Genomic DNA, 16192 nt, shown 5'->3' with positions numbered 1-16192 from the left:
TATCTTTTGATCTTAATAAAATGTTATTGTTTTGAATAGGTTTCTTATTTTGATAAACACATGCAACATGGCTATCATTCCATAAGGCCCTTTTTACACTAGCTTTTAGCTGCGGATAGATGAAGTTATCTACTGCACCTAAACTCACACAATGCTTTCCTATGGCCCCATTCACACACTGCATTTAGCAACGGTTTCGTTACATGAGGTTTTGTGCAGTTAGAAAAAATAAATTTGAGAGAGTCCAGGACCGATTTAGCGCAGCTATCTGCACGTAATCGCAGTGTACTATTTCTCCTGTGGATAGCAGTAGCAACAAGGAATGAAAAACGGGAAGCACATCAAAAATGGCAAGAATGTTCCACCGCAGTTAAATGCAGCCACATGTAAACCCTGCTAATCGCAATGTTCAACTGCAAGTGATCGCTGTGCCTGGAGTTTTGGAATTTCAAAATAACAAAACATGCTTTTAACAGCGGCAGAACAGCCACTGTGTGAAAGAGGTCTATAACTCCAACAACCATGTTAACTATGTTCTGTGCAACAGACCCCTTACCTCAATTACAGTCATTTTAACTTGCCACACTCTAAGAAACTATCTCACTTGCACCTCTTCCTGTTTCTGAGTTGGACATTGGCAGGGGATTTGCCATTATAAAAGAAAAATGCAGTAACCACTGAGTGTGTGACACTGTTGCTTGCAATGTGAGCTAGGATTTCTAGAAGATATTCCACCCATTTGGCAGGTGGTAGGCACGTAACTGACAGTTTTGGGGTTTCTTGACAAATTGTAATAGATACATTGTGTGAAAGCAATTCAAAATGCAAATTGAAAGCCAATGTTTTTCTCACTGTATGTGATCTTCCTCCCCAGATCGTTAATCTTATAGAAGAAACGGGCCACTTCAATGTCACAAACACAACTTTTGACTTTGATCTTTTCTCATTGGATGAAACAACTGTTCGCAAGCTACAGAGTTACCTAGAAGCTGGTGCCACATGACCCTGGGGTTGAAGGGAAAGTATGAGAGAGAAGAACATGCTGTGGGCTGTGTATTCTTGACATAACACCCTTATTCCTTGACGTTACCATGGTCAGTGCACGTTTGGAGTTGATCGGGCTGAACCCAGCAAATAGGATCATCTGTTCTAGACTGTTCCTGCAGTGCAGTGTGCTGCATTTTACTAAGTGACATATTTTACCAGAAATTTTAAACCATATTTTTTTCCATTCACACTACATCTATAAATCTGCACTGAAAACACTACAACTTCTACAAGTTATGTAAGAAAGTGGTGTAGAAATGGTTCAAACTCCAGTGCTCATGGACCTCTGGCAGTGCATGCTTTTAAGATGTCTTTAGAGAATCGGAGGTGAAATAATAAGAATGCTTCATTTACAGGTTTGATTTAATGCAACTTTGTTTTTCTTTAGAAATCTAAAAGACATGGTCTGTAAATCTTAGCATTTTTTGAAGCTTTCTATCATCTTTCTTCTAAAGCAATCTGCTACCATTTCATGCTTTTCTAGTTCAGAGTAACCAAATGAGAAAAATTTTGGGGAAGAATGATCAGTACTATTTCAGTGACAGAAAAGCATTTTAGCATTTCAATGTTAATGCCATTCTCAATCGTTTTTTTGCCACTGGAAAATAGGAAAAAGTTTGGTGGAAGGTAGTTGGGTATAGTTGAAAGCTGATGGAAGGCTCCAAATTTGCCAGAAAATTGCAAAGTGTGTGGCCAGCATTAGTGATCTTTGCAGACCAGAGTTGAAAAACAATGGGGTGGATTTGCTGAAGGCAAATAGACTGTGCACTTTGCAAGTGCATTTGCTTAGTTTAGTAAATGAGTGAAGCGCTGCTGACTTCCATCATCCAATCGTTTTTTTTTCCTTGCATGTGATTGGGTATTCTTTGCAAAGTGAAGATTCATCTCATTTGCTAACCGTGCAGTTTCTGCAGAGCTATTTGCCTTTAGTAAATCTACCCCATTGCCTCAGAGGATATCTGCAGATGTGTATGAGCGTGAAAAACACATCTGCATATAATATATATTGGCAAACACAGTAATGGGTTTGTTTAATAATTTGCAATGATCAGTGTAGGCAATAATCAATGGCAGCCAATCAGAAATTAACTTCTGGAAACTTAGATTGGAAAGAATACTAGAAGCTAAAGTCGCAAAAGATGCCATGTTTTATCAACACAGAACTGTTGGAATGTCTGTTTAAATCTGATTGGCAGCTGTGGACAACACCGACTGTTCTTATTTTAGCACATATTGAGAAGTGAAGCCATCTGTGTATTTTTACATGTGTGGTAAAATTGTATCTTTGTATTATGAGGCTGTTGCTCAGTATTTAATCTCCAGATTTCCTGCCGAAAGCATGAGCCCCCCCCCCATCCACAAGCAGTTTAATACAGGAGTAATCTGTATTCTTCACTGTGAATAATCTCTGGTAATGCCTCCTCCTTTACTCTCTCTTGTCCACATTAAGTGTTTTGTATACTATTCGCGATTCAAGTTAGGTGGAGATTATACTATTTATGGTGAGCAAGGCACGATAGAGCACTGGCTACACTCAGCTTTGGAAGCATTACAGAACTTTGAATCTGTAAGCTGTATATTATATATATTATATATATGTATGTATGTATTTTATGTATAAGAGGGCCTGAAGAAGCAGTTACCCTTTCTTTTTTTTATTTTGATGGTTAAGGGTGGAACAAGGATTTTTTTTCCTTTTTAAATCATCGTATGTCTTTACCATTTTATTTTATTTTAGCAAGTGATTTCAAAATTTGCAAGTTGGAAGTGATATTATGCCATTTTAAAAGTGTAATTTATAAACATGACATTCTGTTTTTGGAAGGGCTTTTTACGTGTTTTACCATTATTTACTTTCTGGACAGTAGAAGGAAGTACAGGCAAAAAATGCTTTGTGGGAACCAGAGTAATTACATAGGACACTGCTGACTCTCTTGGTTCTAGCAGGTACCCCTATAATTCCCAGCTTCTTAAAGGGAAACTATCATGTATTTTCACTGAGCACATATTTTTGATTTGTAACGTTTGAGTGAAAGGAATATTTGACTTGACTTTCACAGTTTTACTACTTGCCGTGCTCTTTTTATATTCTGTATACAGATTCGTAAATGCTCTTTGTTTTGGTCATTTCTTTAGCAGGGAATTTTGCCATCCTCCTTTTATAGAGTCATAACTGGGCTTATGGAAGGATCATAGTCATTTTAAAATTGCAAATTATAGCAGCACAGGCCTTCTTTTTTTACAAAAAATGTCCCCTTATTTAGCTCTACTTACATTGACTGCATATCAGTATCAAATACTGCATTTAAAGCAGAACTCCAGTCTGCAGCAAACTATATTTTTATACTCCTGACCCCTCACCCTTTTCCCTCCTTGTATGCTGTACAGTTTTCTTCCTCTCTTTTTTTAATGTTTATTCAAGGTTTTCTACCTTTTTTAAAAAGATGAACAGACATCACACCTATCTAAACCGATACACAGTTTTGCCTAAACGTGAATGTTAGAAGACCATAAACCAAGTTACCATCCCATAAGCCTTACTGTTTATGTATAATATTCGATCAGCACACCTGCATGTTGGTTCTACTCCCTGTGAAACACAGCATTTACACATAGATGGCAACAAAGAAACCTATGGTAGTATATGTTGGCTTTAGTTCCTGGATTTAGTGTGCGCAGTAGGTGGGCTTTCCATTCATTTTCTCATCTAGATAAAAATGGCTCTGTGAAAGTTGTCTGCACCACATTGGACACAGCAACAGTAATTGACAACCCTGAAGCCCGGGGGGTGTGTCTTATGCCTAGTACACACAAATAGAAAATTGGACGAAAAATACTGCTTTCAAAAGGATCATATGATAATCTGGTCGTTGGTGCACAGCTTTTGAGCTTTAATCACGAGAGTTGATGCAAAAGTATCACAAGGGACAAACACAAAATTTTTTCTTGTACAATAGCAGATCATATGTTTTACGTTTTAATCAGGACAGTATTCATCTATAAACAAATTGGAAGACCAAGACCACGCATGCTTGGAAACGAAAGAATACATTACAATATAATACAATACATTTCATAACTTCCGAAGTTGTATTCTGTCATACGAGAATTTTCGGAACTCTAGTAACCTCTTCATTTTGATATGAGACTAGCATGCAAAAAAAGGACTATCATTCATCCGATATTCTCATTGTGTGTACGGGGCTTGAGACGGTCATTGGGTTTGAAGGAGATTGGGTGTCTGCAGACCTGAAGTGTGCCTGCGGCAATGACCTTCAGTGGAAAATTAAAAGCTCGAAGAGGGAGAAAATGAAAGAGCAGGAGAAAATTAACGTTTTTCCACCAAGCATATGGCAGAGGCATATGGGACAGAAGTGGATGAGACTGGAGTTCCACTTTAAGAACAGTGTAAACAATTGCAGGGCTCTCTGTTTTCTGGTCATATAACTGGAGATGTTTGAAGACAGTGTGTGAATTCAGTTGATACCTAAGTGTCAAGCTAAGTCAGGCTCAAGTAATTACAGCTCAATTGGGGGGCTTGTGGTTACTTCATAAGTAATCCTTTCACTGTTCTAACAAGACTGAATCTTTTAAATTTTTACTCAAGCACAGCTGTGGTTAGTGCTTTCACAGCTCAGTTAAATGTATAGCATCCTTGTTTTCAGTACTGCACATATAGAAAAGAGGAACAATAAAGCACAGTAATTGTGCTGCACTACTAAGCAGAAAGCACAGCAGAGCCAGCATATTTAATATCTACACATAGACTTATAAGCTATACCCCAAAACAAGACAATAAAACATTAATTTACTAATTGATAAGAATATTTACATGATGCAGTTTACATGTAAAAAATATAGTTTCCCTTTAAAGGGTCAGTAGGAGTGACTAGTTTGGCTGTCTTTTTGAAATTGCACAGGTACTTGTCAACAATACAGCCCACTCTAATATGGAACTATTAAATATTATGGTGACCAAGGATAGAATCCTGCTGCTTGCTGCACTGACCCTTTCTGAATTAGCAGAGGAAGTTTTTTTTTTCCTTTTCCCCAATAATAAATCAGAAGCTACCTACACTGCCTTCATTTAAACACTAGTGTTGTTTTAATATATGTTCATTGTTGCACTCCTTTCCAAACACTACCCTTTTTGGACCAGCTTCAGACCCTCTTAGGACCAAAATGAGAATGACATGTTTTAAGTGGTATAGGCCACTTGTGTATGTTATCCAATTCTACAAATCCCTTTTTAGGTCATTAAAAAAATTAATAATAATGGGTATGTCTAGCCTTTCCCTTCCTAGGTCTTTGTGCTAACAGGACGTTGTGTACAGAAGCAACACTACAGCTATTTTAGTCTTGTCTTATCTGAAGTGTTCTCTCCACTAGGAGAATAGTTATTGTACACATATACTGTATTTGTATGTTGTGTTTGTAAGGGCAGACATTTAGAGTTTGGGTCTTCCACACAGTATTTGATTCCCTCCATTTTATGTCAGTATTTCTTGTCAACTGCATAAGAACTGCATTTCCCTATAAGATATTGGACATCAATTAACGATGTGTCCCCTTATTGGGAAATAAAATAACCTTAAAGGTATTCTTTAAACACCGTTAGATCATCAAGAGGTTGGAAGAAAACACGATTGCTTGAATAATGACTTTATAGACTAGACAGTAACATCTGCATGGTTTAAAGGTTGGGTTCATGTGAGACATCACCTAAACGAATTGACTTTTGGGTTGGAAAGTTAAATTATACTTTTATAGCACCTGCCTTTGTTCAAGTTCAGTGATGTTCCATTTGCTCTTTCCTCCCCCCACACTGCTTCTCCCAACACAATTTCTTTTATGTGTTGGTGCTCAAAGATTGCCTTTTGGCTTTTGTGTGGTTGACTGGAAGAAGCAGCAATGGGGGGAGGGGAAGAGTCTCACATGAGTGTATACCAAGAGCTGTAAGAATAACTTTACCACAGCTTGTCCCTTTCACCAAAACAAAGTTGTTTTGAGTGGAGCTTTTCATAGTTGCCAACTAAACAAAAAAGACACTTTCACATAAAACCTCTGCAATTCAACGGTTGTATTGTCTAAGACGTATTTATTAATGTATCGATCAAAAAAAAATTGGTTTTGAACCAAACTTGATGGTTGGAAACTGTATCGATGAACATGCATAGGTATTTGGTCTTGTATTATTTTTATTATTGGAATTCTTGCAAGAGTTTTTATAGGAACAAAAAATAAAAATGAAGAAATTATATTTCTTTGCATGGACTTTTATTTCATTTAGATAGCTTGCAGATGGCTAAAAAATCGCATGTTCTAGCTTTGGATTGACTCAAAGCAGGAAAACTGGCTTCTGTGGACAATGAACAGTGTGGGTCTATGAAAGGGACGCAAGACTGTAAGCTCCACTGGGGCAGAGGCTGATATAGACACTTAAACTATATCTGTAAAGTACTATATACATCGCATTAATTAAAATGATTTAAGACTTTTGATATTTTGACCCTTTCAGTTTCTAAGAAACCATAGCATTTTACAGCTATACATGGCACAAGATGTTACTGCAGCACAGCATGAAATAGAGAAAATCTGCATGTGTTAGATTGCTGTATAGACTTTATTTTAAACTCATAAACATCTAGAAATGCAAATTGTGTCTGTAAAGCAGTACCCTGAAAAATGTGCACTTTGCCCATAGCTCTTCCTGGAAAATAGCAGTGGCCTTCCTGGTGTGCAAGTGTGCCCAGGCACTTCATAGCTGTATATCTGGAGTATGAGATCGAAGGCTATGCTACTTCTTACTGCTAGTCACAGGAAAATTTGTAGTAAGATTTGTTGATGTTGCTATTAAGAGATCAGATTGGGTAAAGACCAGGATAAAATATATGCAGCGGGGAAAATAATTCCCCTGCAGATTTTGTATGTTTGCCCGCTTATAAAGAAATTAAAGGTCTATCATTTCTTCATCATACATCACGTGACACAGAGTTGGGCTAATATACATTACCTACTGTGTTATACTTTATCACCAGTTGAATGGACACTGGTAGACCAAAGTTCTTTAGACAGGAAGTGATCCTCTATATAACTCCTCCCATACAGGAAGTACTTCCGTTTTTTAACAGTGTCTGCAAGGTGGATGGGCACGTTTGTTTGAGCTCTCTCGAGTTCCAGGTCTTGAAGTCCCAGCACGGTTCTAAAATAAATCATAGGATTGACCGATCAGATCAATTTGAAACCAGCTTATATGCTAAGATAAATGGTACCTGAGCCTAGCAAAGAAGACGCAAGGATCCTAGGAGGTTTTACCTGTAATGCGACCTCTGGGCGCTGGATCCTGCATAGTGGAGTCCTGGACACCACAGAGATAAGGCATTCCTGCAGGGTGCTATACAGGTCCAAGGGAGTGGACCCTAAAACATGAAAAGGGTACCCTTTCCTTAAAGGTCCTCAAGTGACAGGAACCCGCCGTGGTGGGTGAAGATTGGGCTATTCGTTTTTAAGGTTCCCCTGCGCCTGGACAGGTAAGTGAAATCCACCCTTATTTACTTATTGTGGGGTGCCCTATGTATGTGACAATCTGTCAATCTAGCTAAGGCTGGACACCTGTGTAGTGGTGACCGCAGAGGGAGTTTGGGCTAGCTGCTGGTGTTTAAATTGGAGTACCCTTTTCCTGTTATCTTTTGTGATTTTACCTTGTGGAGAGGTGCGTCACTGCGCAACTTGGTTCACCATGGCACATGTGCGTTTACCAGAGTGCGTGACTGTTTGTGGCTACTGGGCGGCCATGGCGCACGTGGCTTGCCATGCAGTATGTTGTGTGTACACCGTGCCGCGCATGCGCCGTAGCTCTAAGACGGCGTATATGGATTTGTTTGCGTACACAGCCGCGTGTGTCTGCCCTGACCGCACACGCGTGTACGCATGTGCAGAGTGTCCCAGCGCACAGCCATCTTATTTAAACAGTAAATGGCTGACATGGGGTGCTTCCAGGGGACAGCTGTGGGACTGAGTAGGGCCTGTATCATTCCCTTTTATAGCAACTCATTCCTCCTTACCCGGGTCACGCGAGTCCCCAAGTGTTGGTTGGTTGGCAGGCTAAAGTGCTTAGCAAGATTGTTGCATAGGGGCTTGGTGAGCCCTATTAAAGGGTCTCCCTTCTGGGGCAAAATACTAAATCCAGGTACTCCTTTTTTGCAATGTCTTCAAAAAAGAGGAGCAGGGTTAACATTAAAGGGAAAGGCACACCTATGTCAGTAGCTCCTGAGGAGTCTTGTCATAACTCTAGTGTTGCATTCCCTGAGAGACCCGAGGCTTCCAGGCAATCTGAGCCGCTACGCCTGTCTGGTATTGTGGCTACAGTCAACGCTGCTGCTTCACCCTTTATCTCCAGGAATGAACTGTTCTCAGCCCTAGCCAGGTTAGAGCACAGGATTGCTGACATGTTTGCCTCCATACCACAGGGTTGCAAGAAGCGTGACAGATCCCCCTAATTGGGAGCAGGAATGGGTTGAGGAAGGGGAAGAGCTAGATCATGGGTGCTCAACCTGTGGCCCTCCAGCCCCATCATGCCTCTGCTTTTGGGAATCATGCTTGTAACTCACAGGAGCTTGCAATGCCTCTTGGGACTTGTAGTTCTGCAAAAGCTGGAGGGCCACAGGTTGAGCACTCATGAGCTAGATGCTAAGGACTTAGAAGATGGCCAGGCAGATGAGTATGCTTCTGTGGAATCGGGGCCTGAAGATGTCCAATTGGCATCAGCCTCTCGATCGCAGAGGCTTTTGATCTATACTTGCCGAGATGGTTCATTCTGCCTTTAACCAATTAAGGACCAAGCCTTTTTCTGGTATTTTGTGTTTAAGTTAAAAGCAGGTTTTTTGCTAGAAAATTACTTAGAACCCCCAAACATTATACATTTTTTTCTAACACCCTAGAGCAGTGATGGCGAACCTTGGCACCCCAGATGTTTTGGAACTACATTTCCCATGATGCTCTGGCACTCTGCAGTGTAGACGAGTATCATGGGAAATGTAGTTCCAAAACATCTGGGGTGCCAAGATTCGCCATCACTGCCCTAGAGCATAAAATAGCAATACTTTGTTGCACCATGCACAGTGGTCTTGCAAGCACACTTTTTTTGTGAAAAAATACACTTTTTTAAATTCAAAATTAAGACAACAGTAAAGTTAGCCCATTTTCTTTTTATATTGTAAAAGATAATGTTACGCTAAGTAAATTGATACCCAACATGTCACTCTTCAAAATTACGCCCGCTCAAGGAGATCTAGGGCTAGAATTATTGCTCTTGCTCTACCAATCCCTTCGATACCTCACATGTGTGGTTTGAACGTTTTTTCATATGCGGGCGCTGCTCACGTATGCATTCGCTTCTGCACGTGAGCTCGGAGGGACAGGCACGTTTAATTTTTATTTTTTCTTATTTATTTTACCTTTTTATTTTTACATTGTTTTTTTTTTTTTTAAAAAGGGTCACTTTTATTCCTATTACAAGGAATGTAAACATCACTTCTAATAGATAAAAAAAGCTTGACAGGAACTCTTAAATATGAGATCGGGGTCAAAAAGACCTCAGATCTCATATTTACACAAAAATGCAATAAAAATAAAAAAAACAATGTCCTTTAAGTGCTCGTTCACACTACCGCGATTTGTCAGGCGACTCCGTTCTGTACTATGGAACCGTTCTAATAGGAGCGACTCAAGTCGCTCCGACTTAGAAAAAGGTTCCTGTACTATTTTTGGGGCGACCTCAGGCGACTTGCATTGACTTCTATACAGAAGTCGTTTTGCAAGTCTGCACTGAAGTCGTGTGCAGGTCGCGTCTGTGAGTCGCACTGCAAGTCGCGTCGCCCCTGTGTGAACGGGCACTTAAGAGCTAGGGGCGAAGTGATGTTTTGACTTCTCTTGCACCCTGCAATGGTATAGAGAGGGGCCATCTTCCCCTCACTTGTCTCCATACCAAGCCAGGGAGAGGACCCGATCCCCTCTGCTGCTACTGATTTGCTCCGGTAAGCAGAGGGCACCAGAGAGTGGCGGAAGAGAGGGGGCCCCCTCTCCCGCCACTGATAAAAGTGATCTTGTGGCAAATCCTCCGCAGAGACCACTTTTTATCTGAAACTGGACCGCTCACTGAAGATGATACCGTGGTTATGGTAGCTAGCTGCTGCCATAACAATGATATCCCTCTTCAAAGTACCAATGTATATCGGTGTGAACCAGTCCAGAAGTGGTTAAGTGGCCTCCTGCAGAGGTTTCTGAGCCTCCCTTGCCTTCTTTGGGGTCCCTGAAGCCTCCTCAGGCTGCACAGGCTTTCCCCTTGCACCCGCTGTTGGAACAGGCGGTGTATGCTGATTGGAAACATCCTGACAGGGTTTTCCCTTTTTAAATCCCATGGAGGAAAAGTTTGTTAAGAAATGGAGCATGCCAGCTGTAGATTTGGCAGTCTCTTCCTTTAAACAAGAACTTAACTTGTCCAGCGGATAACGCACACAGGGCTTGAAAGACCCTGTTGACAAGAAACTGGAGTAATTAATAAAGATTTCCTTTTCTTTGGCCAGTTCAGCTATTCAGACAGCTGTCACAGCAATTGGAGTCTGCCAGTCCTTTAAAGGATCAGGTCAGATTGCCTGACAGGCCTAACCAGGAGGATGATCTTGCTGAAAACAGGGCAGATATTCCCCAAGCACTGTGTTTTGCTGTAGATGCCTTAAAGGATTCTATACAGCAGGTTTCTTGTTTGGCTCTCCTATCTGTACACATGCCCAGACTTGTGTGGCTTAAGAACTGGTCAGCTGAGCTTCCCTGTAAGTTATTGGCACGGTTCCCATTCCATGGGGAATGTTTGTTTGGTGATGATCTGGATAAATATATCCAAAAGTTTTCCGAAACAATCTGGTCTCTGACGTCCTTTGACAGCTCTTTGGTCTTGCCCACGATGGTGGGTTTGAATGAAAGAGAGATTCTGTGGACAAGTGTCTTATACACATAGAGTTGTCTTTAAAAGCACCTTCTTAAATTGACAGGACTAAGCTGTGTACCACATAAGCACATACTGTAGCCAGTCTGTGGCAGCCAGAACTAATGTTGGTTGGTAGGGGATCAAACACTTATTTCTCTTGCATTCATTGACGGACACAGCTCTTTTAATTCTTGACCTTAGGGTTATCATGCCACCTTCAGGAGAGGACTAGGCAGAACATGTAAAAACAGCAAGACTGCACAGCATCGCCCAGGGGGTGGTTCCACTGGCTATAACGCCTTACCCTGCTTCCTGCAGCTGTTTTTTTTTCTGCCTAGTGTAGGGGAAGGACCTGGCTCCCTGAGGGGATCATTGTTCCTGGAAGTTTTTTAATTTTTTCTGCAATTTTGATCCTGTGATCTACAATAAACAGCCGGGCTGGGTGACAGGCTGGATAATATAGATCCTTGTAGTCTCCCCAGTCTGGCCATCGAGCCTGAGCAGAGCCTAGCTATGCGCTGGGTCAGCCACGACAGGCCCCTTGTGGCTCAGGGGTGACCGGTGAGTTATATGCTCCCGGGCACACATATGACCGGGCTACTGCTGTCCGTGTCACAGTGTGCCACGGCCAACAGCCACCCCGTACTGCTCGGGTGATGGGTCTGTGGTGGAATGCGTCCAGCAGTCCCAACAGGAGGGGTAAGTATGGCTCCCCCTGCCTCGGCAGGACGGAGCAGCTGGGCATTCCCTGGGAGGTCAACTAGGGGGTCTCTCACTCTCCCTTTCTTCTCTTCCTGTCCCTTCCATCTTCCCCATGCTATGGGCCGCTGTGTGACTGGGCACTTGGGTGCGGTGCATGTACCTGGCCAGGGGTCCTCCAGGGGGAGCTCTGGGTCTTGGCAGGGGGCTGCACTGGGTGTTGGGGGTCCGCTCGTCCCCTTCCCTGCTTCTGGGCCATGGTGGGGTGTTTGTGCTGTGTTTGACAGGTGGGGAGGTCGCCGCACACTCCGCGGCCATTTTCCTCATTCCCTCCTCCCCCTGCTGGGGCCGCTGTGTGACTGGGCATGAAGTGCGGTGTATGTACCTGGTCGGGGGGGCTCCAGGCCTTGGCGGGGGGGGGGGGCTGCACTGACTGTCAAGGTCTGCTCTATTTTTCCCTACTTTTTTCCTTCACAGTGAGGTACTCAGGCTGTTTGCCATGAGGGGAGGCAGTCGCCATTTTGCTGAGGCCGCATCAATTTTCCTGTAGCCTTATGCAGTGTGTATGCTGTCAGCCATTTTCTAGAAGGTTCGGCCGCCATTTTCTTGATTTTTATATTTTTTGCTAGGACGGCCAGCGTCCATTTTCTTGTAGCCTCAGCTCAGTTTACCTCTAGTGCTGATGTCTGTATACTTCAGAACAGATTTTTTACTCTCAGCACTTTGTGACTGACCGGGTAGAGCGGACGGCAGCAGCACAGCGCAGTACTCGGTGTTGAGTCCTGCGGGGGGGCTCTCAGTCTGCGAGCAGCTAGGAGGGTGGGATTTTGTGTACCTTGACTTAAGTCCCTAAGTTGTGGCAGACGAGTGAGGGTCAGCATGGTGTCAGAAGCTGGCGCTTCTTCTCCAAACATCCCTGCTATTGCAACCGGTTACAACCTACGCAAAAGATGTAAAACTCTAGCCCCGAGGTGACTGGCGGCCCCTGTTCTGACGTGTCAGAGGATGCGGACCATGACTGTTTGGACAGTGGGAATGACTCTGACTCTGTGTCCGGGTTAGCGCAGGAAAAAGCCCAAGTAGGAGCACTTATCACAGCGGTGCGGGATACCCAGAAGATACAGGTTGCAGCAGGAACTTCTGAGGTGGCTGTCCCTTTTGGGTACCGCAAACCGACCCGCATGCCTAAGGTGTTTCCGTATTTGACTTATTTTGATAAGTTCATCTACAAGGATTGGGGGAGAATGCAATGGGTCTTTTCAGTCCCAAGAAGAATGGTGGTGCATTACCCCCTTGAGGGGAGCCTCCTGAAAAAATGGGCGCCTCCTCCTGTCGTTGACCTACCGGTATCCAGGTTAAATAAAGTAACCACGTTTCCGGTAGAAGGGACTCCTGCCTTCAAGGACCCTACCAACAGGAGGGCCGAGGCAGTGGCCCGGGCCATATTTACAGTGGTGGGGTCAGCGGTATGACCTGTGCTGGCCACGGCCTTGGTGTCGCAGACACTTACTGAATGGGAAAAGTTGTTGCACCGTGAATTGGAGAAGCAGCAGACTTCCCCCGGTCTGTGTAAAGCTGGCATATCAGTTGGTGCATGGCCTTAAGTATGTCTGTGATGCGGCTCTGGATACGGTCCCCCTGCTCTCTGTGGACCAGGCATCTAAAAAAGCACTGGTGGATGTGCTGTTCCAAGGTGAGAGGCTATTTGGAGCTTCGCTGGATGACATTAAAAATGTTACTGGTGGGAAGAGCACGTTGCTCCCACAGTTCAGGAAGGGTAAGGAGCCACGCCGTAGGCAAGGGCCCTCTTTTTCCGATCAGAAACGGCTTTTTCACTTGCCCGGGTCAGCAGGTAAGCGTTCCCAGTCCGATAAGGCGCCTGCTGAAGGGCAAAAGCATCCCTGGTTTTGCAAGCCAAACAAGTCTGCGAGCAAAAATGTTACCGCATGAAGGTTTGCCTTCAGGAGTTTGCAGCTCAGTGGACCTCTCTGCTGTCCAACCAATGGGTCTGCGAACTGGTTTCATCGGGATACAAGATAGTTTTTCTTGTCCACCAAAAAGATTTTTTCCCTCCAACCTGCCTCTGCTTTCGGCTTGTCGGGAATCTCTGTTTGAGGCAGTATAGGACCTGCTGCTGCGCGGCGTGATAGTACCTGTACCGACGTTAGAAAGGTTTCAGGGATTCTACTCCAATCTGTAGTCCCCAAAAAGAAAGGGGTACGTCCAATCCTGGACTTGAAGGCCCTCAACAGCTTTGTGAAGGTGCAAAGGTTCAGGATGGAATGTTTGCTCCGTGGTCGCTGCACTCCATCATGGGGACTTCGCAAAGTTTTGCAGGTGGCTGAGTAACGTTGCAATTCACGCTTTCATTAAATTACAAGTTTGTTGTGACCATCTTTAGATGCATAAGTTGGCCGCAGGTTTGGATGGCGGACGTTTTTAAGATGGCAACTCCTCAGTTGAGGTGTTCCTCTTGTTGTGGATGAAGTTATTTTTTGCTGTTTCCACCCCTCGTTTTTTTGACACTGCTTGGGCACATCCCTAAGTTCAAGAATTAAAGCAGCTGTGTCCGTCAATGAACGAAAGAGAAAAATAGGATTTTTGTATTCACCGTAAAATCCTTTCTTTTTCGTTCATTGATGGACACAGCTCCTTTAATTCTTGACCTTAGGGTTATCACGCCACCTTCGGGAGAGGACTAGGCAGAACATGTAAAACGTGTAAAAATGGCAAGACTGCACAGCACCATCCAGGGGGCGGTCCCACTGGCTATAACCCCTCACCCTGCTTCCTGCAGCTCAGTTTGTCAAAAAGCAGTACAAACATAAATAGGAGGGGTGGGTGCTGTGTCCATCAATGAACTCCAGAGAAAAGGATTTTATGGTGAATACAAAAATCCTAATTTACTCACTGAACTGCAACTCAATTTATAACATTTGTAGCGTGTTTTTTCTGGGTTTTTGGTTGATATTCTGTCTCTATCATTTAAAATACACCTATGATGAACAATTATAGACCTTTAATTTCTTTGTAAGTGGGCAAACTTACAAAATCTGCAGGGGGTCAAATAATTCACCACTGTATATACAGTGCTCTGCAAAAATGAGTACACCCCTTTTGAAAAATAAGATTTTGAATTAATCTCTCAATGAATACAAGAACAATTTCCCACATTTTTAGAAAACTTTTATAAAACATTTGTTTAGCTCACTACATGAAATTAAGGTTAATAATATAACTTATATTACAAAAATCTTCAGTTGTATTCAAATTACCTGATGCAAAAATGAATACATCCCACAAAAAAACGATTACATCCATACATCCAGCGCTGGTGCTACCACTAGGCAAGCTAGACAGCCGCCTAAGGCGCACTGCTGCCTAGGGTGCCCACCCACTGGTGTTCCTAGTTTCTTCTCTCTGCAGCAAGCAACTAAGTCTCAGCATCAGCCGCCTCTCTGTTTGCACATAGTGTCAGAGGCGCAGTGGCGGCAGAGGACTGTGTCTGTGTCCCGACTCCCGAATAAATGGAAACGATCAAACATTCATTAATGGGCGCTGGTAGGCTGCATTGATGGGCGCTGGTGGGGTTGCATTTGATGGGCGTTGGTGGGCTGCATTTGTTGGGTGCTTCATTAAAAAGGTGGGGTGGAGCTAAGGGGGGGAGGCAAAAGGAGGTGTCAAAAAGCCTTGCACCAGCCCTGACTACATCTAGTATTTTGTATAACCTCTATGATTTGTAAGGACAGCACCAAGCTGTCTAGGCATGAAATGAACAAGTTGGTGAAATATTACATCATCTGTCTTTTTCCATTCTTCAAGAACGACCTCTTTTAGAGCCTGGGTGCTGCACAGAGAGTGATGCTCAACTTGTCTCAAGATTCCCCATAGGTGTTTGGGTTCAGAGCAGGAGGCCACTGAATCACTTTCACCCTGTTCTTAGATGTGTGTTTTGGATCATTGTCATGTTGGAAACGTGCATGACGACCAAGGGCACGGAGTGATGGTAGCATCTTTTCTTTCATTATAGAGCAGTACATCTGTGAATTCATGATGCAATCAATTATCAAATAAATGCAGCTCCCCAACAGCAGTAGCACTCATGCAGCTCCACAGAAGGACACTACCACCACGTTTTACTGTAGGCACCATGCATTTTTCTCTTTACTCCTTGCCTTTTCCTCTACAGTGTACTCCGTATTGTGTCACGGGAAACAATGACCCCAGTTTGGCTTTCCCCTTCTTTAGCTAACTGCAGTAAATCTTGTATGGTGATTTTCTTTAACCCTTCTCAACAGAAGACGTCATTGTTGAGGTGTTAACTTCCGTGAATGGCCTAAATGTCTCTATGAGATGGTTGCATCTGTTAAATTTTTGTATCACTTTTACTACAGTATTCTGACTGATAATTAAAGCTTTGCTGATCTTGATCTGATCTGATCTTGTAGCCTTCACCTTTCT

General features: G+C 43.2%; 1 protein-coding gene across 1 annotated transcript in view; it reads left to right on the top strand.

The window, feature by feature from the left end:
- The window catches only part of LOC143974679 (protein ENL-like), a 78175-nt gene extending 71868 nt beyond the window's left edge, over positions 1-6307 (top strand). Inside the window, exon 12 of the mRNA XM_077476301.1 lies at positions 875-6307. Within this exon, the coding sequence (XP_077332427.1) occupies positions 875-1003 (129 nt within the window). The 3' untranslated portion in view covers positions 1004-6307. The remainder of the gene's footprint in view (positions 1-874) is intronic.
- The last annotated feature ends 9885 nt before the right edge of the window (positions 6308-16192 follow it).

The sequence above is a fragment of the Lithobates pipiens genome, unplaced genomic scaffold (genome assembly GCF_037356315.1).
Source record: "Lithobates pipiens isolate NorthernLeopardFrog02 unplaced genomic scaffold, aLitPip1_a1.2 Scaffold_13, whole genome shotgun sequence".
NCBI classification, from domain to species: Eukaryota; Metazoa; Chordata; class Amphibia; order Anura; family Ranidae; genus Lithobates; species Lithobates pipiens.
This window is presented reverse-complemented; position numbering and strand designations above follow the sequence as displayed.